The sequence below is a fragment of the Parus major genome, chromosome 2 (assembly GCF_001522545.3).
Source record: "Parus major isolate Abel chromosome 2, Parus_major1.1, whole genome shotgun sequence".
Lineage (NCBI taxonomy): Eukaryota > Metazoa > Chordata > Aves > Passeriformes > Paridae > Parus > Parus major.
This window is the reverse complement of record NC_031769.1, coordinates 44874416-44901552: the sequence shown is the minus strand read 5'-3', so window position 1 is coordinate 44901552 and position 27137 is coordinate 44874416. Positions and strand designations below refer to the sequence as shown.

The 27137-nt window shown below is 44.7% G+C and overlaps 2 protein-coding genes across 8 annotated transcripts in view; one reads left to right on the top strand and one right to left on the bottom strand.

The window, feature by feature from the left end:
- ZDHHC3 (zinc finger DHHC-type palmitoyltransferase 3) overlaps positions 1 to 27137 on the top strand; it is a 52909-nt gene that overhangs the window by 21980 nt on the left and 3792 nt on the right. For 3 of the 7 annotated variants that reach the window (XM_015617512.3, XM_015617513.3, XM_015617514.3), the window contains exons 5-7: positions 1765 to 1846; positions 3635 to 3765; positions 12050 to 16009. In XM_015617512.3, the coding sequence (XP_015472998.1) occupies positions 1765 to 1846; positions 3635 to 3765; positions 12050 to 12292 (456 nt within the window). In that variant the 3' untranslated portion in view covers positions 12293 to 16009. The other 4 variants (XM_033511946.1, XR_004495860.1, XM_015617515.3 and 1 more) reach the window with 4 other exon arrangements.
- TGM4 (transglutaminase 4) overlaps positions 16772 to 27137 on the bottom strand; it is a 14070-nt gene continuing 3704 nt past the window's right edge. Inside the window, exons 2-14 of the mRNA XM_033511945.1 lie at positions 26753 to 26932; positions 26523 to 26626; positions 26075 to 26204; positions 25361 to 25479; positions 23900 to 24007; positions 23189 to 23363; positions 22563 to 22701; positions 22203 to 22306; positions 20703 to 20954; positions 19697 to 20044; positions 18189 to 18358; positions 17596 to 17732; positions 16772 to 17113 (exon numbers count right to left, since the gene is read on the bottom strand). Of these exons, the coding sequence (XP_033367836.1) occupies positions 16972 to 17113; positions 17596 to 17732; positions 18189 to 18358; positions 19697 to 20044; positions 20703 to 20954; positions 22203 to 22306; positions 22563 to 22701; positions 23189 to 23363; positions 23900 to 24007; positions 25361 to 25479; positions 26075 to 26204; positions 26523 to 26626; positions 26753 to 26932 (2108 nt within the window). The 3' untranslated portion in view covers positions 16772 to 16971. The remainder of the gene's footprint in view (positions 17114 to 17595; positions 17733 to 18188; positions 18359 to 19696; positions 20045 to 20702; positions 20955 to 22202; positions 22307 to 22562; positions 22702 to 23188; positions 23364 to 23899; positions 24008 to 25360; positions 25480 to 26074; positions 26205 to 26522; positions 26627 to 26752; positions 26933 to 27137) is intronic.

Here is a 27137-nt window from a genome sequence, read left to right as displayed (position 1 = left end):
GCCCACCCATCCATCCACAGCAATGGGAAAAGGCATCAGGAAGCATTTATCAGGGATTTTTGAGGTTTGTGTTGATGGCTGTTCAGTACCTGCTTTGTTATGCGAGTAGTGTATTGTGGTGCTGAGCTCTTTGAGGGAGGGGCCACCCTTTACACCAAACAGTGGCTGGTAGGGTCCCAGGCCATACTTGGGGTTCCTAAACATTGTAGTTGTACGAGTATCTGTGTGGGATCATGTAATAAGAGCTGTTGCCACGTCTCAAAGAAGGAGTGGGAAGTCTGCATTCCCTTGGATAAGAATTATCCACCTTTTAATTGCAAGTGGTTTATTTTTGTATTTGAAAACCCAAGGAGGTGCTTGACTTCTTTGTACTATATCTGTAGCATCATGAGTAAGAAAATGGGAGTACAAACTTGAACAGTGGATATTTCTGGAAGGTTTGAAATGTGTTTCATCGAAGTGAACTGCGAATATCCCGTGGGAGTAGTGTGAACATTACAGTGTGAGTTTCAGTGATGCTCTGTTTTATTAATAAATCTTTTGAGACATCTGTAGGTTTGAGAAGAGTGTTCTCATATTACCAAGCAGAAAGGAGGAGATTTGCAGTTAAATGACAGGCTTAGTGTTCTATGATGTGGTTTGTAAGGGTGTGGATTACAGAACAGAATTAATTCCATTTCTTTCCTATGGGCAGGCAGGTTGTTGTTTTGTTTTTTTATCTTGAGAAGTAAGCTAGGTGTTCTAGTCCTCTCAAAAAGATTTCAGTTTCTATTGAAATTTGATATCCACTTTCAAGCAGACTGTATTTAATTTGGTAGAGAGAAACAAAATAAGGGTTGCTGGTTTTGTTCTTGGATATTCTTTTTGATACATGGGGAAGTGAAAGAACAGCAGCATGCTCAACTTGCAAGGACAGCCAGAATGCTCCCCTATTGCCTTTTACTGCTTCCAGAGATGTTTCTTGTTAGAAAGTCTTTTTCACTTCTACTATTTGCCTATCTTTGTGAGAGTTTGTAGGTTCAGAAGAGTAATTTTTTTTAGCCCTGTCTTAGTAAACTGAAATCTATGTGTAACATTGCACCTAACTTTTTTCTAACTTTTTATTACATGCAGTTTTATTACAAAGCTGAGACTTCCTTTAAACCAAAAATGATTAAGTATGAAATATTAAAGCCTGAGAGAATGGCATTCCATGCCAGTGTCTGCCTCAGGAGAAAGTGCTTCTTAAAAAAAATACATCATTTTTCTAAACCTCATACTGGAAAACAGATAAAGTACATTTTCTGGTTAAAAGAAATTAACTGTTGTTCCTCTGGGAAGCTGTAGTGCTGTCAAGAGCAAGGATATAAGCTTTGACAACAGAATGCTTGTATCCTGTGCAAGTAACACTTGATCAGTGTTACTGTTCTCTGAAAGTCCTGCAGTACTCAGGTACTGAGGTAAGGACAGAAAGTCATGTGGAAAGCCACTCTGGGACACAGGAGGCTGGGTTTTGGATCCAGCTGGCGTTAAATTCAGCAGTCTGCCTTGTGTGCACTCATAGCTGTTTGTAAGGAGAGAATGAATCTGTGTAGTTGTGGCATTTGCCAGCTTCACGGTGCTTTTTCAGGGGAGATGGCAGAGCTTGATGGTTTTTGGAGTTGTTTTGTGGTTTGGTTTTATTTTGAAATCTTAGCACTATGCTTTTAAATAAAGTGTTGGGAAGATTTAGCATATTGGTCTTTGAACTCACTTGGTACCTGTATTACATCCTTTATTTTTCAGATGTATATAGCACTGATTTCCCTGCATGCTCTAATCATGGTGGGATTTCACTTCTTGTACTGCTTTGAAGAAGACTGGACAAGTGAGTATAAACAAAATACCTTATTAAAATAACGTACTATGCTTTGAATAAGAACTTAAAATGCAGTTTGCTTGTTTCAGAAGAATACTATAAAGGTTCTGCTATGCTAGCTCTGTTTGTTTTTTTTTTTTGGTCTTTTTAATGATTAGTCCTGGAACCTCATAATTCTTTTTGACCTGCTGGAATCTCTGTGCTAAAAAGTTCTGTTTTAACTTACACCTGAAAGTCATAGGAAAAAGCTGATATGTAAGGAGCACCTAAGGATTATGTATGCAATAACCTACTGTTGGCATGAACACGGCGCTAATTTCCTGAGTGCCAACAAAAGATAAGAAGAATGTGTACGCTTTTTTTAAAAGGGTACTGTGAATCACTCTTGCAAGACTGCCAGGAAAACATGCTAGCTCAGATCCAAAAATCCACCCTCACGAGAACAAACAATTCCTGTCCTCAGAAAAAAATAAACCCAGCAAACCAAAAACGGAGCCCAAGCAGCTCAAAAAAGCGAAACCAAAAACCTCGGTGTTCACTCTGAAGTAGTCAGTGAGTACATTTTCACAAAGTCAGTCTATCTATGTTCTTAAAACCACAAATGGATATAGGAAATCCTGAATGTAATGCTGAGTTGAACAGCAAGGTGTCAAAGAATATGTGTGCCCATGTATGTACTGGATGTGAGTTTTTTTGGAAAAGGAGAAGGGTTTTTTCCCTTGGAATTTCAGTAGTGTTATTAAGTGTAATGACTGGTTTTAGTTCATAGTACTGCAGAGGATACACATATGAATTGAACTTGACAAGGTTGTTCTGCACTTCAAAACTTTGTAAAACAGCTGCCAGCTGTCATTGGGAACATCTGCGTTTGACAGCCGTGGCCAGGGCCATAAGGGAAGGATACATCAAAAGGTAGTTTCCCTTCTCTTCTTTCTCAAAGCCTGTTCCTGTGGGGAAAGCACTTTCCTACCTGTGCCAGGTTCAGGTGGCAGAACAAAGCTGTTAGGAGAGATGGATATGTTGTTCCAGCTGCCTTGTGTTTGTGCAGACTGTGGTAGTCACTGATTATGATGTATTTGTTTAAGCCCAAGATCTCATTAGAAAAATAGAGGCTTTTGGTGAGAGTTTTAGATTTTGGAAAAATCTGGAGACATTCTGGCATTTACAGCACTCAGCTGTAACTTTGCAGCACTCAACTGTGACATGGACCCCTATAACATTACTTTCTTCTGCTCGTCCTTTCTAATTACCTTCTTGGGTTTTGATACTTTTTTCCAGCTCTTTCTTGAGTTTGCACTATTGAGTATGAGGAAAAATAGGAACTTGGTTTAATCTGACCTTCTTTAAGTTACAGTTTAGAACAGTTACAAAAGGATGCACATCCTGCTTTTATGTTGGTGCTACATATGCTTGTGTCCTGACTGCCAGCTTGAGATTTCTAATGGATTTATCACTGTGGAAAATCTGTTAAGTCTAAGATTTAAGAGACAACCTCAAGGTTAAATGGGGCAGAATTGCATCCTAGTCAGTGTGCTGGGGAAACACCAAAGTGGAAAAGAAAGTTGCAGTCTTGAAGTGTTGGAGGGGTTTTGGTGGGTTTTTTCATTTTCTTTGAAATTTGAGGGCGTGATCATTTATGGTTGAATGTCAGAGCTTCCCCATGTGTCTTTCTGGGAATGTTGTTCATATAATTTATTTGATAGTTTGGGTATGGGAAACTTGTGGCTTAGCAGGTGTTTTGCAGCTGGTGCATTACTTGATGTCTACCCTTCCAACTCCACTGTTTTGTCTTCACAGAATGTAGTTCCTTCTCTCCACCAACTACAGTGATTCTACTCATCCTCTTGTGTTTTGAGGCTCTCCTATTTCTCATCTTCACCTCAGTTATGTTTGGGACCCAAGTACACTCCATCTGCACTGATGAAACGGTGGGTGTCTCACACTCTCTTCTTTACCCCATCTCTCTCTCACCTTTTGTAGGAGCAGTGATGGGCTACAGGGTTTCACCTCATGGCACAGGGAGTGCCATGTACCCTGTGAGGAGAGGTGCAGTGTAATAAAGCTGAGCTAGCACAGTGCTGGATGGTGCTTTCTGAGGGTTCCTGAGGGAAGTAGGGTACCCTGTGTATTGGCTGGGGTGCTGTGTTGACAGTACCTCCCAAAAGGTAGGCATAGGTAGCTGGGGTTACTCTGGAGAGGGTATTTGTCCCTGTGGATGGGAGAACCTTTTTCCTTTAATGAAGTGGTTTTACATTGGGATTGTCTGCAATTCAGCTGTGTGTCCAGGTTGTCACTATTCACAGGTTTATGTGCTGGAAAGCCAAGATGAGTAATTGGGGGAGGAATACACACACACAGACACACACACACACACACAGACACACACACACACACACACACACACACTTACTTTAGCCAGGATTTTCCAGCTTTAGCTACCTGTTCAATGGTTCAAAAAGTCCTGCCAGAGAGAAACAGAAGAGGTACCTACATGAGTAGGCTCATGGAAGCCTGCTGGATACAGTCTGGTGCAAATCCACCAAGCCATCCCTCATTTGAAGATGGTATAGTAGAGATTATATAGTAATATTACAGTCCTAAATCCATATATTTGCCCACTTCTGTAAAGATGGAGCTGGTGACTCCTGGGGCTGTTCCCACACTTGTGAATACTTCCACTCTTCACCAAGCATGCTCAGAGTGGCTGGAGAGAAGGGATAGTCTTAAAAGAGTGACAGCACTTCTTTCCTCCTCTGCCTCTTTTGGGTTTCTTTCCCCTTGTTTGCCCGTGGCCAGCTGAAGCTAGAGTAGGTGTTTTGGCTGCTGTCAGAGAGCTGTGACTGTCATTACATGCTGTACAGGCCCATTGCTCTGAGCCTTTTTTTGCAGTGCTTGCTTTAATGCTTGGCTTCTGCAAGAGGCTGATGTTCCACCTGTCTGTGTTCAGAGGAAGACTTCACTGTGCTTTCTGATGGGGAGAGCCCCAGGAAGAAGTGCAGTGTGGTACAGATCCTGCTGAGCTTGTGTTCATTTACACACGTAAGTGTGTAAATTAGCAATGCTGCCTGTGAAATCATCATTTGAATTTCTCTATCTTTGGAACCTGACAGGAATTCTTAGAAACTGCTTCCTACAGCTGGGCACCCAAATAAGTACCTAGATTTTCCCTTCCAGCCTAATTCTGGGGACTCGTAGACGCTACATTCTAAAATATGTAGGATATTTAGAATGCCACATTCTAAAATAAAGAAATGAATTATGGTCTTCCCCTGTTGGGTTGTGGGTTTTTATTTTTGGGTGTTTTTTTTAATACGTACCAGTAAGGATTCTGCTCCATGGAATGTCTCATTGTTGGTTTGCTAGCATTGAGCTAGCTGCATGCAAGCAATCTGTTTTGAGCAGAGGAATATTTCCAGATGAAATGCTTCTTGGTGTGCTCTCTTGCAGCGTTCTTATTTGCATTTTAGAGACAGGGCTGTGTGTTGCCCTTTTTTCACCTCTCTATTCCAGTCACTGGGAGACTTCATTCCTCATCTTGTGTATGCTGTCCTGCCAAGATGATTCCTGGCTGCCTGAAAGGACCCAGAACCCTGGTGTCTTGCTGTTATCTCTGGAGGAGACATTTACCAGGGATCAGCCCAACTCCTGCAGCTGACCCATGCTGTGCTCATCAGAGCTCCCAGCATCAGTAATTTGAGGCACAGATAGGTACAGCAGGGCATTACTGTGGAGCGTGGGAGACACACGTAGGTCAGGAGAAACCTTACCTTGCAAAAGATGCAGAGTCAAGGAGCTGAGTGATCTGCCAGCTGCTGCTGCTGCCACCCGTGGGAGAGTGATGCTCTCCAGTGACTGCTCTTACTCATTGTGCTTCTCTGGCAGCCAAGCATAAATGGCTTTCCTGAAAGAAAAGCCAGATTTTTCCTGAAAGAATTTCCAAATTCAGTTCCTGGGCTTCAGACACAGTACGGATTTTTATTTTCCTTTTAATGTTTAACTGGAGAATGTTTCGGCTGATTGCTTGATGGCTCATTTTTGTTCTGCCTCTAACCTTTACTAAACAATGCCAATGATTTCTTCAAATCAGTTATCTTATTTAACCCTCTCTCCCTGCTGTCAGCCCATGCATGTTTTAGCAGTGATTCTAATGACACGTGAAGAGGCAGCAGGTAGACTCAGCTACACTGAGGCATGAGCACTTCCTGAACTTGCTTGGTGAATCTGGGAGCATTACAGAGATTATCTTTGGGTTTGTGGGGTTTTTGGGTGGTGTTTCTTTTTGTTTTGTTTTGTTTTGTTTTTGTCTGCAAGCTTGTAATAGTTTCTTCTAAAACTTTTCCATCTGGTTAGCACATAACGCATTCAGCCATTAAAGCACATGCTTTTTGGTTGGTTTTAAGTGGTGGGTTTTTTTTATTGACATCAGAGGCAATTGGATGGCAGGTCTTAAAATGGTTCTGAAGTATGGAGGTCTGAAGGAAATGAAAGCAACTTTATTTCCAAGGAACACTTTCTAGCTTTAGTATTTTTTAATATAGAACAGTGAGAAGAAAAGGAAAGGCAGTACAGATGCATTTGTATTTTCTTACTCTGTCCTTTGGATAAGAGGTAACTGAGAGTAGACCTTTCCCCGAATCCAGAACTACAAAACCTGAGTATTTGACTGAAAATGTGATATTTCTGTTTTCAGGGAATAGAACAGTTGAAAAAGGAAGAGAGAAGATGGGCTAAAAAAACAAAATGGATGAACATGAAAGCAGTATTTGGCCATCCGTTCTCTATAGCATGGCTTAGCCCATTCGCAACACCAGACCAAGGAAAAGCAGACCCATACCAATATGTGGTCTGAGGAATTCCTGACCAGCATTTCCACTAAAATAGAAACATATTACAGCACTACTGTTACAAATTTTCCATGAATGTTTAAAACAAAAAGCAAAATGAACTTTTTTTTATGTCTATTAAATGGCTGATAATTGCAGAGGAAAAAAAAGCCCTGTATTCCACCATTTTAGATAATTCTATATCTCTGGCTGAAACTGCTGCTGCTTTTTTTTTTTTTTTTCTTTTATTTCTTTTCCCTTTCTTTTTTATCACATTAACTTTACTGGCATTTGTTTCTCTCTGCTTTCTGTATGGCATAACTAATGTGAAGGGGATCCTCTCTTCTCTGTTATGACCCACCTCTTCTGAGTAAATTCTCATGCTGTCTCCTGACTGTGATGAGCTCTGTGGATGACATGTGAGTGCCAACAGCCCTACACAGACACCTTTGGACTTCCTGAAGGAGCACATTGCTCTTTCATAAGTGAACTTGAACGGGGAAGCAGCTACTTCACGTACCAAAAGGTGCAAGACCAGAAGGCAACACAGCAAGTGAGCCAGTTGACCTGGTGATCACAAACAGTTAAAGTGCTTAAACGTTGCCAACACCAATTCCCACTCCACCCTCCTTTTTCCTTCCAGCCACAGGACTGATTCCATCTTTCAGGCATTATTTTATCTGTTCCCTCCCTTGTGTGCAGGAAATTGTTGCCCCTTTAGGATAACTGGCAGATTTAGAAGACTCTTTGGATTATTACATGCCTTACACTTCCAGGAAAAGCAAGCAAGCTAATTTTCAAGTGTTTAGAATAGCAGAATCATGTTTTTTGGTGTGTGTTTGTCTTGGTCAATGACTTGTTAGAGCAATGCTAAACGGTGTTAACGTAAAAAACTGACATGAATGCCCAGATTACTATAAAGACTAATATTGATGGGATGTGTAAGTGTTCCAGGGTGATTGATCCTATATTGTTAGCATTGCCCTGGTTTAGAGCTTTGTAAATCTTTTCTCCTGTTTATGCATACATGTGTATGTGTGTAAGCACACGCACATATATGTGTAAGGGTTTGAAACCGGGAAATATTTATGGTAAGGAGCATGCATGCTGTTATGAACTGTGTGGTGATGAAAAGTGGGAGGGACAGAAGGCATTCCAAAAACGGGTAGAGCTAAACCATTCATAATTCCAGCTCTTAATGTTAATTAACAACATTTTCTGTTCAGGCAGGAATTTTATTATATTTTTGATTCACAACTCCCATGGGCTCATCAAATGAATTGCAAACAAGGGAAATACACAAATCAGCTGTGTCTGTGACTTCCAAGGAATCTTTTCTTTCCTTGGTTTAAAATAACTTTTTGGAAACTGACCTGTTTAGACTGCTTCAAAGCCACGGGGAAAGGGAGGGAAATCAGGGAAGGAGAAATTGAATGGATGTCTCATTTTGGAAGTAATGTGAATGCTGCATCTTTTCAATCTGTCAATGCTTCCATATGGAAAACAAATGCAATAAAACTTTTCCAAAAACTTGTTTGCTGTTCTTTCTTTCTTCGCTCCAAATCTTGGGAAAAATCTGTAATGGTTTTCTGAACTTTCACTTTTGAATGCAAGCAGGCAGAAGCATATAAAAGTTAATTAATGTGTGTGATCAACTTCCAAGTTGAAAAGTGAGTTAATTGGTAGTATACTGATCTGTTAATCAGTGGTTTGTTTCTCCAGCTGGGAGAGGCTGTAACTCTGGTTTGAGTATGTGATGGTGTTTCTCAGAGAACACTCCCAGCTTAATAATCAAGTTGGATCTTGGGCCATGGTCAGTCCAGCCAGTGAGACACGTGCAGGTGATAATTTGAACTGGCAGAGAATCTGGCCCTAAAGCTGCCTTGATGCAAAATCAGATATATTGAGGGGAGAGGCTTTAGTCACCTAGGCAATTAACTAATGAATGCATCTCTCTATAGTTCACTGCTTCAAAAATTGTTTTGATTACAAATTCTACATTCCAGTTTGGGTTTATTTTAATTACCCTTATTAGCTATGTGTTCTGGAGGAAGATTAATTGCATTGTTCTGGTCTTTTGACCATTGTGGAAAAATGTGTAACTACTGAGTTTTTCTTGTTTCAAACCAAATGCTAATTGTTAAACAGCATTATATAGTACTGATACTTTCAGTCAAACTCTGTTTTTTGTTTTTTTAATGAGGCACCATCACAGAAATGCCAGTGGTACCTGTTGTGTGTATAATGATAACCAGGGCCTTCAGATTTCCTTGTGCTGTATGACTTTGTTTGATGCAATTTGAATGGTACTAGAAGTAAGTCAGTATTAATATGAGAAAGGTGGACTTACTGGTTTGCTGATGGAAAGTACTTTCTTGGTCAGGACTACCTGATTTCAGGTGCTGGTTCTGTTTTAGTGTGGCCAAGAGAAATTAAAGGACAAATTCAATCAGAGCATTTCTGTTTTAGAAAACTAAGTGGTGCTCCATGCAGAAATGTGTATGCAAGGAACTGCTGTAAGAGAAATTCTGCCTTAATCATGATTTCCAATGGCAATGCTTTCTGTGTCTTCTCCTTAACCATCTCAATGCTTGGCTTTTTGGCTTGCTCTTTCCCATCTTAAAAGTACATTGAAAGAAATTAATGCATTTCTTCTAACATTCAAGAGCTGTCCTGCAGATTGCTTCTGGGTCAGACCGTGCAGCCCACCATCCTCCTCTGGCATTGGGCAGGAGCAGATACCGAGGGCAGTAGTTGAAGAAACAGAGTATTATCCTACAGCATCACAGTGGTCACAGGTCAACCTTGTCTAACTGTCCCCATGTTTGCAATGTCGTGCCTCGTACTTAAAGAGGAATGTCCAGTATTTTATATTTCTCAGTGTATGTCTTTTTAGTATGGGTTCAAAATTATGTAATTTGAAATAGGGAAAGATGATGCTTTCTAAGCACTTTTTTATTTTAATTAAGTGGAATAGCTGCATGATAGGAAAGAGAAACAAGTCATGGTTTAATTCAATACACAAAATTCTCACTTTCTAAAATAATGGTGAGAGATTTATGTAAGTATATTTATTTTTAAAAAGTTTCATTAAACAGTAATGAAATGTCTTTAACAGCTGTGCATTCCTTCCATCTCCCTTAGATTCTTTTTAAGGCATAACCTCATGCCCTACTGACCATGTGACCAGCAGCCAAAATTAGATCAAGATGCAATTATAAAACTTCTGTTTATTTTGAATACATGCTGTGAAGAGATTAGTGAGGTCAGGTTGGGAGAGAGAAAGTATGCCCCTTCTGATGAACAGCTCTCTAATTGGCATTAGCACAACCTGACCTTGCTTATTGCCTTGGTTAGCAGCTGCTGGTAGGAGCAGGTGAGCAGTGTTTTATGGGGGGAAGGAATGATGGGTTGCTGCCCAGAAGTGTTCCAAATTTGTATTCCCAGTCTAGATGTCAGCAGGGATTGAAACGGATTACACAAATGGCTGAGGGCAGGGTTAAAGCTTGTGCTCTCAGGGAAGGGTTTAAATGCCTGGTGTCTGTCTCTCCTCCTGCTCTGTGCTACTTGTTTTCCTTCTCTCCAGATGCTCACACAGTAAGTGCTCCAGCCGTGCTCCAGCCAGTCACTAACACACGGGAAACCTCTGCAGTTCACTAAGGAACAGCACACAACCAAAGGTGCTCTCCTGCTTCAAGCTGCCAAAGCCTCTGCTTTGCCCAGCCACTGGGTGCTGGAAATGCAGCATCCTGGAGGAAAAGCTCATGGTAGTGCTAGAACACTTTGCCAAGGGTCTGCTGTGCACAAGCTCTGCTCTTCTCCAGCTTGCCCAGCCGGGAGGTAGGGTTGGGCCCTGGCTGAGGCACACCGAATGTAGCATCCCAAGGGACCAGAGGCTGCAGGGGATTTCCCCTGGAGCACTTGAAATGGTACATTTGCAAGCTGGCAGTGTGCTTAGCATTTCAAAGTCCTTCAGGGCTTGAATTTTTCCCAAGTTAGAACCCTGAGGAATTCCGATTTGGTATTGTGCCATTCCTGTCTGCACATTTACTGCTGGGTTTCTCTTAAATCAGCACGAGAAACGGGGCATGAATGAAGGAATGAAGTTCACAAAAGCTTTGCACGCAGTGCTTCGGTTTATGGTGTGTTTTCTCCTGGGTCTGCTCGTGCTGACTCAATGTTATTGCAAACTGAGCTGCTGCTGTTGTGTTATTTGTGAGGCTGACAGCAAGTGCAGCTGTGTTGCTGCCGAGCTGCTGCATGTGTTCCTTTCCCCTCGTTGCAAAGCTTTGAATGTTTTGTGTGTTGTCAAGAAAAATCCGTAGAATTAGAACGTGACAAGTGTACTGTTCATCTAGCTCTTCTAAAATGGTTCTTTGTTACAGTTTTAACCCAATCTGCACCTTTTTTTCCTTTCCCTGGGTTTCTCAAAACTTGGATCCAGTATTCTTGCTTCTCTAAGAAAAGACTCTGTGTGATCACTTGTATATCCTCACAAGTGGATCATCATACACAGCTGCAGATGACTCCTCTCTTACATGATACAGAAGATAGGCATAAAAAATTGTGCCCTGTGTCACACAATGGTAGCCTTAAAAAAATCATTAAGAAAATAAATTTTACTTCCCTATTTCTACATGGAGAAGACTACCAGGAAAAAAAATCTTGCTGTCCAAATTTGATGGATCTGTTCTTTAGGTACAAACAAAATGTTTGCTTTACTGAAAGTGACGTTCTTGGAGGGAGAATGAATCAGAATATCGACTGACCAGGGTTCCGGTCCCATTTTGAAGCCTCCACTTTAACCTGGGCAGATTTTCTCACCTCCCAGCAGATTAGCTGGCTTGCATTGTGATTAATCTTCGACCGTTTGGTAAATGGAAGTTGTGTTCTTAAATATTTGCACTTAACTGGCGCAGAGTGAACTTCCAGTGACTAGCCTAGGTATGGCACTGGTAAATTCCTGATCGCTGGAAAAAGGTGCAGTATTTTGGCTGTGTCTGAACTATTGCAAAAAATGCCCAAACAAGGTGAAACTCTTAAGTTTATTTTTTCACTCCTTGGAAGGATTCAAAAAAGCTGTGTGAGGAGAGGTCCATGTTTCCCAACAGGCTGGCTTTTCAGAAGCTGTCTCTGTACCCTAAAAATCAATAGCAACCGATGCCAAAATACATCAGCAAGATTCAGACTGTCCATGAATTTGATCTTGTGTGAGGGTTTTGCTGTTAAATTTGGAGATGAAGCTCTCAGTAATACAGAGGAATCTTTAACTCAAACTGGAATAGCATCAGCCTGGCTATAGGTAGGCAGTTCTGCATGTGCTACAGTGCTCGGTGCCCAAATACCTGCTGTAAGCATGAGACGACCATAAACTCTTCTCTCCTTGCAGGGTATTGAACGACTTAAAAACCAGAAGCCAACCTGGGAGAAGATCAGCGGCTGGGCAGGAATGAAGCTGGCATTTGGAGGTGCCTTCTCCCTGGGTTGGTTCAACCCTTTCTCAAACCTGAACTGCGAGAGCCCAGCGCCGGCTGAAGCGGTGCCAGCAGCTCCTGAGTCTGAAATAATGACCCAAGAAGAAATCGAGCAGTTTCTGGCTCGGGATGTTGCCATCCAAGTGCTGCGTGAATAAGCAAAGTGTCCTTCTCCTCCAGGAGAAGCTTTCAGGTGGTTTGGGTTTTTTTTAAATAATTACTTGTGCTGGAGATTTAAGGGTTGTTTTTTAACATACTTTCTGGTGCGTTAAAAAATTCAGGAGTATTGGTGTGGAACAGATGCTACTGCACTAGCAGAAGCAATGCAAATCTCCAGAGAGAGCTTCATAAGTGATGGGGTTTATAAGCTCCTTTTCAGACCTGTGTCAACTGCTTTATTGATCTTTTCTTACATGGCCTTTAAGGACAGTTTATAATTGTCAGATAGATTGGCTCCAGTTCCCAGAAATGTGCCATCCTAGGGAGTCTGGTTAATCTTTTGTTCTTACAGCCCTTTGGAGGACTAAATGTGTGATGGCAAGATTAGCCAGCTCTGAAGGTTTTCTGGAGAAATGCATCCTCTTTATCCCATCCCGTGGGTGCTCTTCTGAGTAATGAATGTTGCTGGTGCACCAGTCTTAGCAGAGGTGGGGTACAGGGCGACGGATGAGCTCACCCTGGGTGTGATTCCTTTGGACTCTGAAATATCTCCAGGGGTTAATTTTTACCCTCTGTGCTTTTGAGACTGCCCAGGACTGGTGGTGCTTCTTGGAGGTGGTGATGGGTTTGTGATGGTGCCAGGCTGGCAGGAGCATTCACCCATGGCCAGTGCAGCCAAGAATGGGCAAATGTTGGCTGGGATGTCGAGCTGCTGGTGCTGGTGGGGGGGAAGCTTTTCCCCAGGGCTGTGGTTCATTCATGTGTAAGATGTGTGGAGTGGGAGCTGCCTGGCTGAGCTCTGCAGCCCAGGGAGCAGGGAAGTGGTCTAGGCCAGGTACCAGGGCTATGTGAACACCCTGTGATGGAGGTACTACCTCTCTCCATTTGACTTGTCTAATTTAGATGTTTCTCTTCTTTTCCTGGTAGCTAGAGTTGGTAGAGAATGAATAGTGCCTCCTAATCTTACTGGGGTATAACATTGTCCTGCTAGTACGTGCCATTACACTGGGTTTCCTTGCACTAATTTTGCAGCCAGCCCCTGCAGAGTGCTGGTGAACCTGTATGTCCTAGCTTAGGGCAAATTTGGGAGAAATTTGGAGTCATCCTAGGACACTGTGGAAGGAACACCCATCACTCAGAGAGGGCATCACTGCTGGAGGCAGCAAAGTCCTGCAGAGGTGTTGCCAGCTGCTGCATTCAGATGCACTGCAAATGCTTGGCATCCTTCAGATGTCAGGCTACTTTCAGTTTAGGCTGTTCTTCATTTGTGTTTTTTTTCTTCTTCTGTCATATCCCTTAGATTAATTGTCATTAAATTTGCAGGAGACTAGAAATATGCTAATGGTTTTCCCCCCACAGAACATGTGTTCTTTTATCTCCCCCACCCCTGTAACCTGAACCAAAGGTAACTGCTTCCTCTCAAAAGGAAGAGAAAGGAGTTTTTGGGATGAAAGCATGGTATTGTGAAAGACCTATATGAAGTTTTTATTATTTATAGGAGCAATATCAAAATGGAATTTTTACAAGATTTTTTTTTTTTCTCTGCTTATTTTTAACCCCTCAGAAAGCATCTTTGTGTGCATTAATTGTGTGGCATTCAGGGCTACTGTGGAGGGATGAGATTCTCTCCTGGACTTGTTCTCTGCCATAGCAGTCCCTTTTTCTGGCAAAGGTACTGGGAACAAATAGAGTGCCTTGACTGTTAGAAGCACAGCTTCACCAAAACCAGGGTGATTGACAATTCTGAATAGTTGTCCCATCCCCTGTTCCCCCTGGATGTCTTCTCTTTGTCAGTAAAAAGTAGATCTAGAAAATGTGATTAGGAATTGTGTATTTATAGCCTTTGGGATAAAGGGAAACCCCACATTTGAGGGGAAATGAGATATCCTCTCTTGTCTTTTAGACAGGAGGTCTGGAATTCCTGTGCCCTGTGCAGCAGGGTGTTGAGGGAAGAAGCCCTTCTCCTTCTGCACTAGCCTGTGTTCATCTCTCAGCATCCCACAGGAACGGGATGTCAGGGACATACACAGGTCTGTAAGGGATTTTCTGTAGGGAGCAATGGTGATGTTGAAAGAGGAAGACTAAGAGTGCCCTTTTTAGCTCATGGTTTCTAATTTTGGCTTGCTGCTCCGCCTCTGCATCCAGCTAACACCTCTGCCTCCAGTGCTGTGTCTGCAATAGGAATGGTGCTAGAGGGAGGAACTGCTCTGTGGCTGAAAATCACCTTGAGGCAGGCATGTAGGGATGTCAGCTTGGGAGAGACCCCTGTGCTCTGCATTCCAGGGATGCTTCTCAGGACAGGGACCCTACTCTGGGACATGGCTTTGGGTAGGCATGGATGGAGGCAGCCTAATTTCTCCTCCACTCAAACCTGGTTCACTTCATCACAAGAACAGTTTGCCTGTTTCCCACCTCTCCTGTTGTTCCTCCAGTGCTGGCATTTCCAGGTTTGTTTTTTTTAACAGGGGACACAGAAAAGTAGTGTGAGGAGGAGGGTAAGAGCCAGAACAGTCATCTCCCCTCCTCAATTACAGTCTGAATGAGACAGGGATGTGTCCCTGTGCCTTACACAGAGCATGGACAGTCAACTCTATCTGTGGTGCCCCCAAGACTTAGCAGGGTGACTTCCTGTGCCCAGCAAATCAGTTCTGGTGTTTCTTGGCTGTCAGTCTCCCTTGTCCCCTTCCAAAGTACCGGTACCCCTTGGTGTATCTCCTTTGTGTCTCAATGTAGAGTGACAAATGTCAGAAATCACAAGTCTTCAAAAGTTGGAAAAATCTGTTTTATCCACAGCTTTTGTATAAACCTCATTCTTTAATGATTGACTGGTAGCTTGAGACCAACATGATTTTCATGGAATTGAACCTAAGCTCACTGTTTACCTTCCCTTCCCCCTACACACTTCTTGCCCTTTGTTAGAGCATGCCTTCATGTTCAGACCATGCTGCTATGGTCCTAGCTGGCTCACCACCTCCCAGGAAAGACATCCTGGAGAGCCTGCTTGTAGTGCCCTAGATTTATGGGGCTGGGGAGGATGCTCCCCCTGCACTGCTCAGTGGGACATGGTCTGCTGAGGATCCCATCACTGCTCTCACACATGTGATGGACAGAGTCGTGGCATATGTGGAAAGTGTTCTCGGACTTCTCACCTGGTGTCTTCCACAGCAGGTTTTCTATGCAAATAGGGAATTTACATCTCTTGAAAAAATATGTTTTTTGCTGTTTGAAACTCCTTTTGTGCTTTTGGTCACTGTTGTACTTTCTAAAGAACTAAGACTTCATCTGCCAAGCGCCACCTGCTCCTCCCTACTCTGTGGACACGATGCACATGGACCCTGCACCCGCTCTGCCTGTGGAGAGGAGCTCCCACTCCGTGCTGTGCCACAGGGGTGGCAGGAGGTGGCCTTTTGGGGACCCTGTGCTGCTGTGGAGCAACACAACACTGTGGGCAGAGGGACAGCAGGGGTCAGGGCAGCCTTGACCCCGTTCTGTGGCCTGGCAGCCACATGCGTGCTCGTCTGGGAGTTCCTCAAATCTTTGAAACACAAGAGAGTGGTTAAAACCTTTTTATATCCTTCCTTTTTTTTTTTTCCTTCCCTCTTTCCTTTTTAAGGGCTGGCACATAACCAGATGTAGTCACCATTTATTTTTTCCACTCTACTGCCTTAATGCTTGAGCATTTGCTTTTTAAATAAACAGAAAAATTACCCCCTGTACTACTGTGTGACCTGATTTCCTCTTTACTCGTGGAAACACTGGCAAACCCAGTGCCACTCTGCTGCTGGCCACACTGTGGGACAGAGAAATCCCTTGCTAAATGTGGCCTCAAGAGTTGCTGGGGTGTGCAGTGCAAAGGTGTGAGGAAGCCCTTAAGCCTAATGGGGAATTTTTTTCTGCACTACTACAATGGTGGGCTCCAGCTGTGCACAGCTGTTGTCTTCTCCAGTGTGACCATGGCTGGAAGAGTTCCTGATGTACACTGCCACTGAGGTTATTTCTGTAATTCAGCAGTGTTCAGAGTGGAAGGAGAAACACTTCATTTCTAGGGAAGCACTAGTAATGAATGCTGCTGGAGATGGCACCTCTTCCAAAAATGCCTGAAAACCCCCAAAAGAAGTGGGATAGGAAGATGTATTAAAAATGGTGTTGGGGTAGACTTTGCTGGGTTTGCTCTTTCTGAACTCTAAGGAGAAAGCACATGCTGGTACATCCCCTAGATGGTGAGCTGGAAGGAAGAGGGAATTGCTCAGGAGGGATTTGCTTGCAATGTGCCTTGAGCTGCACAGCAGCCCTTGGTGCAGTGAGGTCCCTGTGTGACCTTCCATGTCCACAGCACTGCTGCCCCTCCCAGGCTCACACCCACCTCTGGCTGAAACTGATACCAACATGAGCTCCCATCCCTGCTCTGAGATGGGAACACCCCCTTGTGGATTCAGAGCCATCCCAATGTGACAAGATCATCAAACCAAATCACACAGTCGATTTTCACAACCTTTATTGAATCACAATTAACTGCAATCAATGCAACTGTGCCCTTAAGCCAGTTTAATTCCCTTAGCTTTATGGCATTTTTCTCTTTACTTTAAAAGTACTGTGCAGCAAGCAAGAAGGCAAGGAGTGCCCAGGGGTGTGATACATTTAGCAAGGCCAACATTTGCACGCTGACAAGGCACCGATCCTACTCGGTGATGGTGATGGCCTTCTCTGTAGAGATCCCTTTGATCTGGTTTGAGATCAGCTTGGCTATGATTTTCCTCTCTCCTAGTCTTGTTGGAGTGCATATTATTTCAGACTTCATGATTCTGCCAGGCATTATATCCCTAAAGACAAAGGAAAAACCAAAACAGTCCCAGCATGAATTAGGGTTATTTGTCACTTTGGAATAATTTCTCTTAAAGAAATAGTCACTGCATGTGTTTAGGGTGGGTGTTCCCCTTCCCCCATGACCAATTTGCAGCAAATGGGGCCTGGCATGATGGTACTGCCTGGTGGTCCCAGAGATCCTGGGGACCTTCCCCAGAGTTCCCCATACTGCTGAAACACCAAAGTCAGTTCTGAAGGAAGCAGCTGTGTTCACACTTATTAGGAAGAACAGTAGGAGCACAGGGGGAGCCCCTGTCATGCTTCTCTGCCCTGCGCCTGTCAACTGCTGTGTGGGTCTGTCTGGCCAAAATGCAGTTTCAAACACAGCTGGCAAAGGTCCCTGTTTCTCCAGATCCCCATACTACTTCTTTAAGGATATTTAAAAAATATAAACAGAACAGAGCCCTGCCATGGTCATTTAATTGTCTCATCTCCTTACCCCTGCTCAAATGTTGTCATCTTAAACAAGCCCAAGCCCTCCACCAGCAGCTTGCAGTTTTCCAGGGTCACATTCAGCTTGTTCTTGAAGATGAATGCACAGGTGAAGTCATTGTACAGTTGGGCTGTTTCTGGCATCTGGCAGAGGAGGAAAGAAACAAACCCAAAGACTGGGGATTAGAGGGGTAATAAAGATACCAGAGCTGCTGATGGTTTGCTCACCATCAGCATGGTGGGGGACACCCCCTTCATAACCTTTCTACCCTCCTGAAGCTGTTTCCTCAACATGTTTTTCCTTCAGCAGGGAGAGCTGTGGGCTTGGAGGCAGGCGCTGTACAAACTGTCCTCTCCCATCCCCTTCCCTCCAGCAGCCCCTGCCTCTCATTTTAGATGGGGCAATAATAAAAGTTAAATTTCATGGCTGCTTTCAACCTTCAAATGAATGTTGACTAGCCAAATAAGATGCCAAGAACTGAGCATCCCGGGAGGCAGCTGTTTGGGAGATCCCCCTGGGAATGCTACCAGCACTGTGGTGCTGCAGTGAGCAGAGCTTTAACCCTTGTCCCCCAGGAGCCCAGCTGGCAGCTGCCTCACCTGGACAGTGATGGGGGGATACTCGAATCTCATGGAGGTCTCCTTGGTGAGTTTGTCATTTGTTTCCCTGACCTCGGCAATGGCAGTGACAAGGATGAGCACTTCATCTTCCACGGAGGACAGCGTCTTCATGTACGCATCAGGTGCTATTTTCAGGGGGACCTGCATCTCTGCAGGAAAGAAAACACAACTTGATGCTTTGTCACACACCCAGGAATTGGGTGGCAAAGTCAGCTCTGGTGGCTGGTGTCCCAAGGTGTGGCATGAGCCATGTTTGCTGAGACCTTCCTGCTTTCCTGTGGGGGGAAGCCCTGGCTGGGTGGGTGGTACCTGGCCCATGCAGCCCATGGGAAAGGTGGCTGAGTCCCATTATCTCTCTGCTCAAACAAGCACTGGCTTGGGCTCACATCCAGCACCTCAGCAGGCACCCTCATCCCTGGCTGCCTGGGCACTCAGGAGGAGGCAGAGGAGCAGAAGGTTGGGTACTTCTAAGCCTGCACCCCCAAGGGTTCCTCTACCTGCTATAAAATTGCTGCCTTTCCTTTCAGTTCAGATTTTATCTTTTATTGCCTGGACAACCTTCTAGCAGCTCAGAAAAGGCAGTGCTGGTGCTAGACATTGCTTCAGCTGCAAAGCTTCCTGCCTTCTGGCAATAAAACAAAAAACACCTGTCTTTTTCCCTAAGTGCATATATGTATGCATGTATATATGGGACTACCTTTGTGTCCTGCTGCATTTTGACAGCAACAGTATCTGAGTGAAAACACTCAGCACTCAACAGCAAAGATTTTTTTTTTCTTCTTCTTTTTTACTTTTTTTTTTTTTTTCTTTTTGTGAGTGATTCATGCTAGGAATCAGCAAGGGTTGCTAATTTTTTATCACTCGTTAGTCTTTTGTTTAGCAAGTTTCAGTTACATTGCTTGGGATCAAAAATGCAACTCAGGTTACTCAAAGATGTGCAAAACACAGCAGTGAACAGCTCCAGGGATCAGCCAGGCAGGCAGTCATGATGTGGGAATTTGCTTGGGTGAAGAATTTAGAAAATAACACTCACCAGCATCACCACCAGCCAAATCAGAGTGGCAAACACAAGTGCAAAAAAAAAGGCTGAAATTTCTATCCATCTAAATTCTGTGAGGGATCAGATCCACATGGATGCACACAAAGCCTGAGGTGACATCTTTGATGCTTAGAGAGTGAGGACTGGAGGGAGATGTGTTTCAGCACATCTCACTCCTGCCATGAAAACTTCTGCCAGCCCACACTGATGTATTTCTAACCACCTCCTTGAGGCTGCAGCGGGGCCTTTGTGTTTTGGTCCCTGCTACAGAGGGATCCCAGTCTAACTGAGACTTCCAAATGCAGTTAAGAGGGAGGTAGGTTCTAGGCAGGCAATTTCTGCTCTTCACAAAGTAAGAACCATACCCTGGTCTATAGTGGAGCCACTACAAACCCCAGACCGCCACATTAAATTAGTCTACAGAACACAGAGAGCTTTCTGTGCTTACCAGATGGGCCTTCTAGGTTGATGGTCTCCTTGATAGTTCCAAGATTGGCCTGAACTTTCCCAGTATAGTACTGCAGCTGGCAGGATCCAGTAACATCAACGGTCCAGTTTCCAGGAGCAGAGATCTTCACTGTGATGGCCATTTCAAGGGGATTGCCAGGATGCAAAGCTTCTGTATTGGTTATCTCAACGTGGAGCCCAGTCTTGGTGGCTGGCTCCTTCGGGATCAAAGGCTGGCTGCTCCCACTTAGTGTCTGCACAGTCGAAGCATAGCCTGAACGAGGTATCAATCCCGAAGGGCGTAGGAAGCTGATAGCTCTTTGCATAGACATTCTTTCCTCTCTGGAGCCTGGATGAAGAAAAATATGAGTGACAGCTGTATCTCAGTCTCCTCACCCAGAGCTGTCTTCCCTTTATTTATCCTTTTGCTGATAAGCAGCGAGGATGTCAGAGCACCTCCAGCCTCTGCTCAGGACAAAGTCTTGGTTTAGGCTACCACCTACCACTGTAGGATTCTGGACTGGAAGACTATCCTGGAAGAGACAATTTAGAGGATGGATACTCTTAAATATTTCAGTCTGATATTTTTTCCCTCCTCAGTGAGAAGGGTTTAACAGCCTAGGACAACAGAGCTGGATCTTGAGAACTGTAGGAAGAAAATACGGGATTTCCCCTCCCACCCCCCCCACTATGATTTGGGGAATGGAAAGACAAAATGGAGAAGAAAGAAGAAATAAAGCAAAGGTCAGTGTGATGACTAGGTCCATCACTCAGCCCTTTTTTTCACTGTCTGGAAGCTTGCTCGTGTCCCTGGAGAGCAGCCTATAGGTGTCACTGCGGGCATGAGGATGCCCGGGAGCAGTGCTGCCTCCCGGGGGTCTCCAGACCTTATGTTTGCCACTGCAGCTACTCCTGCAGGCTTCTCCTGGCAGCGACACATGCTGTGGGGTGACCTGCGTGGTCGGGGTCTCCTCTTTGGCACTAGGTTAGAGGATGGGGGCTGTTACCTTCGGGGTACTTGTACTCCCAGGTGATGTCTTCCCGCCTGTTCTGCCCCACGGCTTTTGTGCTGATCTTCTTGCCGACGTCTCGGGTCTCGGTGCCAACCTTGAAGTACTTGTCCTTGCCATTCACCTTCTTGACAACCCAGTAGACTCTGTCAGCGTTCACTTCTGCGTACACAAACTTGCTGTCGTAGGGCAAATACACATCTCCTTCCCGGACAGCCTTCACTGGGCATGGGCCACACTGGAAACGACCTGGAAAGGGCATTCAACATCAGCTGATTTTCCAGACATGAGCAGTGACTCCAGTTTTTGCTCCACACTCAGACACACTCAAGCAGGAATCTGTGGCCATGGCAGTTGATACTTAGCAGTAAACAGTCCTCCAACTCAGTAATGAACTCCAAAACCTCTCATTTCTCCCACAGCTGCTTGGGACTTTTTTAATAGATGACCAAGGCCTGGTAGGAGCTTTTGCATATTTCCCCTCACTTAGATTATTTTAAGGTTAGAAAGCCACAGCTTGGTTTGATAAGAGGAACGGAACATAACGATACTTTCTCCATACAAGGGCAATGTGTTTTAAAGAAGTAGATAAAATAATGCAAAAGCAGCCACACAGGATGCTAAACGTAACTGGAATCAGTGGATGAACAGATAATGAGGAATATAGTGGCATTTGAGGCAAAGTTATGTGACAAGAAGCCACAGCACGTGCTCTAAGAGAAGTTCAAGGCAAGGTCATCGGTACCACGAGTACGACCACCAGGGACCCCTTCAGACAACCCTCCAGGACCAGGAAAGGCCTTCCAGTAAGAGGCAGATGCATGCAAATTAGTTCTAGGAGAAGTGATGTTTATGTTTTAGCCAGGAAGTACACTCTAATGAATCTGCATGATCATAATAATATAATACCTTGTTGTAAAGTTTTATGATACACCCAATTAGAGGAGATAGCCTCTGGGTGTCCAGCATGCTGCAATAATGAATACCTGCTTTCTAATGCTTCAAAATTGTGCTAGAAAGTTTCTTCCTTCTTCAATTTCAGTATCAGGTTATGAAGTCAACTGCATCCAGACACCTGTGTTTGATCTCTAGGCAATATTCCTCTTTCTGTGCTTCCCTGAGGATTAACCTTTTGGGTTTTTTCCAGTTTCAAATTCCCTGAACTTGTGTAGAGAGTGTAGTCACCAATTTTGGTGATCACTCTTCTCATCTACCAATGAACAGGCTCGTGACCCCAATGACTTAGATGTGCTCTAACCTCTGAAACAACACTCATGCTCCCACAGCATTGGTTTTCTGCCTGCCAAGAAATGCTATTCCTTCCATCCTGGGCTGAGGTGGCAGGAGTGACACCTACTGCTTTAGAGTGTCACTGCCCCAGTGGATGAAGTTGTGCATGGAGAGCACCTGGTTTGCTGTCTGGGAAGCATGTTTTTCACACAAAATGTCCCTGCCTCCCTCACGAGTTGCAGAAAGGCCTTTCTAGGCAAATCCTACCTTGACTTTGCTCCTGCGGGGTTGAATCAATTGCCTGCCAGCCATCAAACCCATCTGGTATATCTTTTCTCTGCATCCAGACATCATTCCACACGTGGAAGTTCCTGTGTGCATTTGGTTGGGAAAGAAAAGGAGTGAGTTGTTACAGTCCGAAGAGTCACGATCTCCTCCCTTAATCCTTTAGTAAGGGCAGATTTAATGGGTATTTGCGGGTAACCCTGGGAAACCCCTGGCTTTCTCTCTCTCTCTCTCTCTCTCCTGGGCAACAAACCCCAAGAAGTAGTGAAATTCTCAAAGGAATTGCTGGGGGTGGAAAACAGGGCACTGCAAGGCAGCACAGGGTGCAGGAAGCATTAGTACCAGACAGAGTCGAAGGACAGCGAGTTCAGCTTTTCTCCTTTTTCATTCAGGTAAATGTCAACTGTCAGGTTCCCCTCTGTGTCGTGGGCCGAGTCGAAGGTACTCACACAGCGGCATGGCACTCCCAGGCAACGCATGACTGCAGCACAGACAGACAAAACACAGGGTCACAAAATCCCTCAGGCTGGTGGGCATCCTCTCATCTGACCCCTCTGCCCACCCAGGGTCCTCCAGAGCAGGTGCTCAGGACTGTGTCCAGATGGCTTTTGAAAATCTCCAAGGACTCCATAACCTCTCAGGGCACCCTGTGTCAGTGCTTGGCCACCCTCACAGTGAAAAAAGCTGTTTTCCCAGGTTTCAGGCTCCCATATTTCAGGCTGTGCCTATCACCTCTGGTCTTGTTATTGAGCATCACTGAGAAGAGCCTGTCTGTGTCCCATTCCTTTCTTTCAGGTATTTACACACAAAGATCAGACCCCCAGAGCCTTCTCTTTTCCTGGCTGGGCAGTCCTGGCTCCCTCAGCCTCTCCTTAGAGACAGACCCTGCCACCTCTGATGCTCAGAGGCACAGTAATTACTAGCACAGTGATTGGGGTGTGGGAGAAGGGGGGCGGGTCACTGTTCACCTGTATTGAGGACTCCTGCGAAGACCCAGCACTGGCCATAACAGACCGGCTTTTTTGTTTTGTAGTACTTCTGCAAAATTGTGACACTCCCAATCCAATCCATAGGGGATGTTCCATTGGTGTAATTCCCTGACCAGTTCCCCATCAGGACTCCGCTGTCATCGTTGGCATTAACCTGTGGCCACACGCAAAGGAGAAAAATGAAGGGATGAAGCTGAATAAACCCCAGGGTCTTGGCCAGCCCTGTGGTTCCCACTGCCATGTGGGACCCATCAAGGCTGCTGGTGCTGGCTGGAAGCTCCCCTGGTTAGAAAGCCTCCACCTGCCTATCTAGAGGGAGGTGGCACCTCTGCTCAGGGCAGTAAAAATTGACTCTGCATCTTGTATGTTAAACCACAGGGCTCCAAAGGGGTCCCACCACAGAGAGCAGTTACCTGCCCAAAACGCAACTCTTGTGTTGCCCCCACCAACACAACTGATGAGGAAGGACAACCACTGGGGCAGCTGCAAACTTTGGAGATGGGAACATGCTATATTTTTGTTTGCCTCTTCCCTCCACCCAAAAATGCCTCTGTCTCTTTGCTTGCAGTTTCCCAAAGGAATCTACTCCATATGCCTCCTGAAATGGTGTTCATGGTCCCAGGGAAAGAAGAGCAAGCAAGGAGGAGGGAAGATACGGAGAGGCAAAGCACTTCACTGAGAGAGGCTTACCAAAGCAGACATGGCTCTGGACACATTTGCAGGATCCCTTCTCTCTCTCAGACTGAGCTTGCTTTTGTCCAGCAGATACATGCAGGCATCCAAGACAAATTCCTCAAACTGTTTTGGGGAGAAAACAGAGATATTTTTATATGCTGCTCCAAAACAGAATTTGCTTGTCACTGTAAAGCATGTATTTGGAGGAAAATGTATGACTAGGTCTAACTTCTAAACTTCCTTTATGATATTGAATTTCCAAGGCTGTGGGGCTTCCCAAAGCTGTTCTCTCCAAAGAAGGGCTAAAATTAATCCCAGCCTTGGAAGACAAAAGCCTGTCTCATGTGTCTTGCAAACACAGTTGGAACCTGACCCAGCAATCTTTACTCCTCTGCACAAAAGTCACCAACGTCGTGTCCCCACAACTCCGCAAATTACTCACAAGAGTAATGGACATTTAAGATCTCTACTAATAATTAGTCTATTGACATAGGTATAAAGTGAACCTTGGAAAAAAGAAACATACGTAAATGCTAATTATTATAGCAAAGATTTCTAATTAGTAATTGCTGATAAAGCTCCCTGAGGGCCACTTCAGAAAGATGTCAAACATCTGATCCAATGAAGCTTGTCAGAATATCAATATCAATTCTCATTGTTTAAGAGCAGAATAAATATTAGGATAGGAACAGCCCTACAGATGATGCCCTTTGGCCCCTTTTGTGTAAAACTTAGTTGGGTTATGTCTGTCCTGCAGATACATATCTGCAGATATCCTTCAAAAATTGTAGACTTCTAAAACAAAACAAAAAAAAAAACTGGATTGGAACATTTTCTGGTAGAGATTTCTGTCTGGATAAGGTGCAGGATACTCTGATTGGGTTCCTGTTTGCTTTCTACAGGGTGCAAATAAATCTGCTCTTGCATCCACCTTTTATCTCTAGCCCAAGCCAGTTTGACATTCTCCCCTGGAGTTATCTCAGAGGCAGCGTGCAGGAACACCCTTCCTGAGAGGGTGGCTGACTGTGTCCTGCACGGCTGTCAGTGAAGGCACCACTTGAAAGGTGATAACCTCTGCCAGTAATTTTACCCTTTTCATTCCTGATGATGATGATGCAACAGTTAAGTCATTTTTTTTCCCCATCAGCCCTCCCCCTGTCTCATTAGCGGATTAACAAGACCTACAGTTGCATGAGCGCAGGAATTTCCCTTATGGGAATTCTTTCAATCAGTAACACCCTGTTCCCAGTTTCCACATCCTTTAGCAGGAGGTCACACGATCTGACCATCAATGTTCCACTAAACCCTGTTCTCCAGCTGTGGGTGGGGAACATATGTAGGCACATAGATAACTCTAAGCAAGTGAGCCCTCCCAGTGAAGCTGGCAGGGTCATTCCAGCACTTTGAGCTACTCATGGGCTTCATGCCAAAGGGATGAAGAAGGGTAATGGGGCTGACAAGACAGCTCTGTTTTACCTGCCCAAAATTCCAGGGCCTGTCGTAGATGTTGTATGCAGACCCGACATAGATGCAGCCGGTGTCGTTGAGCACATATTCATTCTTCTGTGCCTCATTGGCCATGTAGACAACATCATCTGGAGAAAAAAATCCCAAACCCTCAGATGTCAGGTGGTTTGCACACCCTATTTGGAATTTTCTGTGGGAAGCTAAACTGGGGTAACCAAGGATCTGCAACATTCACACCAACAGATGACCATGCAGCATTCCCATTTCTTTGCTCCTATCATGAAAGAATTTCCAATAAGACTAATCTTTAATTTCCCCCTCTAGGTCCATTGCTATGTGACCACTCTTTTCTTGTTCCAAAAATCTTATTTCTGAACACTGTAGAGTAGACAGCAGAGAGAACTGGAGAACTTTTTTCAAGCCAACCCAGTTCTCTCAGTTAATCTTTGGCTGGCTCAGGGAAACAGTGAGGGATGGTACAGAGGTGCAAACAGATGTGACTGGGAGATGTCCCTCTACATCCCGGCACTGCAGGATATCCAATGAGGAGCTGGCTCATTGCTATTGCCCAGCTTCCCACTGGCTCCATGAGGATGCTGCTTACAGTGTCTTATGGGAAAAAAATGTATGTAAGAAAGAGAGGAGGGAAAATGCGAGGCAAAGCTCCATCTGGGACAATCCCTGGAAGGAGTAATTATCACTCCACTGAGCAGGACCACTTACCTTCACACCAAGGATTGAACAAAAGGTAGATGACACCATTTTCAGGCTTGTAAATGTTAGTGCCAGTCTTCACATGCAGGTTGTATTTTCCCACAGGGGCATTGGGTGAGCTGGTGACAGACAGCAGACACTGAGGAGGCAACAAGGAGAGACAGCATGAAGGACATCCCACCATGACCACAGGCATGGCACAAACATGGTGCCACAGGATTGGCACCAGTGGCAGAGCTGGGGGCCATGAGGTCCCTGCAGGGAAAGAGGGGAAGGCAGTGGGATAGGGCAAAGCCTGCCTGTGCATGGGGGGAGCAATGAACCAAGCAGGACAAGGCTGCTGCCCATCTGAAATCATAGGACTAAGGGAAAGCAGGACAGGGGAATGAGGATGCTTTGCTCTGTAGCTTCTGATGGGCTCAGTACCGGGCATTGGACCCCTCCCCACAGGCTCTACCTCTTTGCCATTCTTCTTGACAACGGAGATCTTCCACCCAGTGAAATCCTCCCGCTCCGGTTTCAGCGACAGCAGGCTCCCCCTGTTTTTCATAGGATTTTCACCTAGAAGCAAACCCAGGGCAATATGTGAGAGGGTTGCACAGGTCTGCAGTGCCTGTGCAGTGCCAGGAAGAGGCAGCTGGATGCTCCCTGGCTTTGCCTGGTGGCCACAGAGGGACTCCTGCTTACCGATGGTGAAGCGCAGGGACAGCTTGTCGGCAGCCCTCAGCTCCCTGCTGAGGCTGACCTGCACCTGGAAGGGCTGGCCGCGCCGCACCACCAGGTTCTTGATGTTGTACCCATCCGTGTGGTGCTGCCGCGTGTTCTGGCTCTTCAGAAAGTCAATCCCAGTGACCTTCAGACCGGACTCTGGAAAGACATTAGGAGAAAAGGAGAAAGGAAAAAGAAAAGATTGATGGTTACTTTCTCACTAGAGACAGTTTTCTTCTTCTTAATGTAGCCCTGTAAGTCATCAAAATATCTAGAATAACAAGTGATCTAGCATAAGGCAATACAAAATAAAATAAAATAAAATAAAATAAAATAAAATAAAATAAAATAAAATAAAATAAAA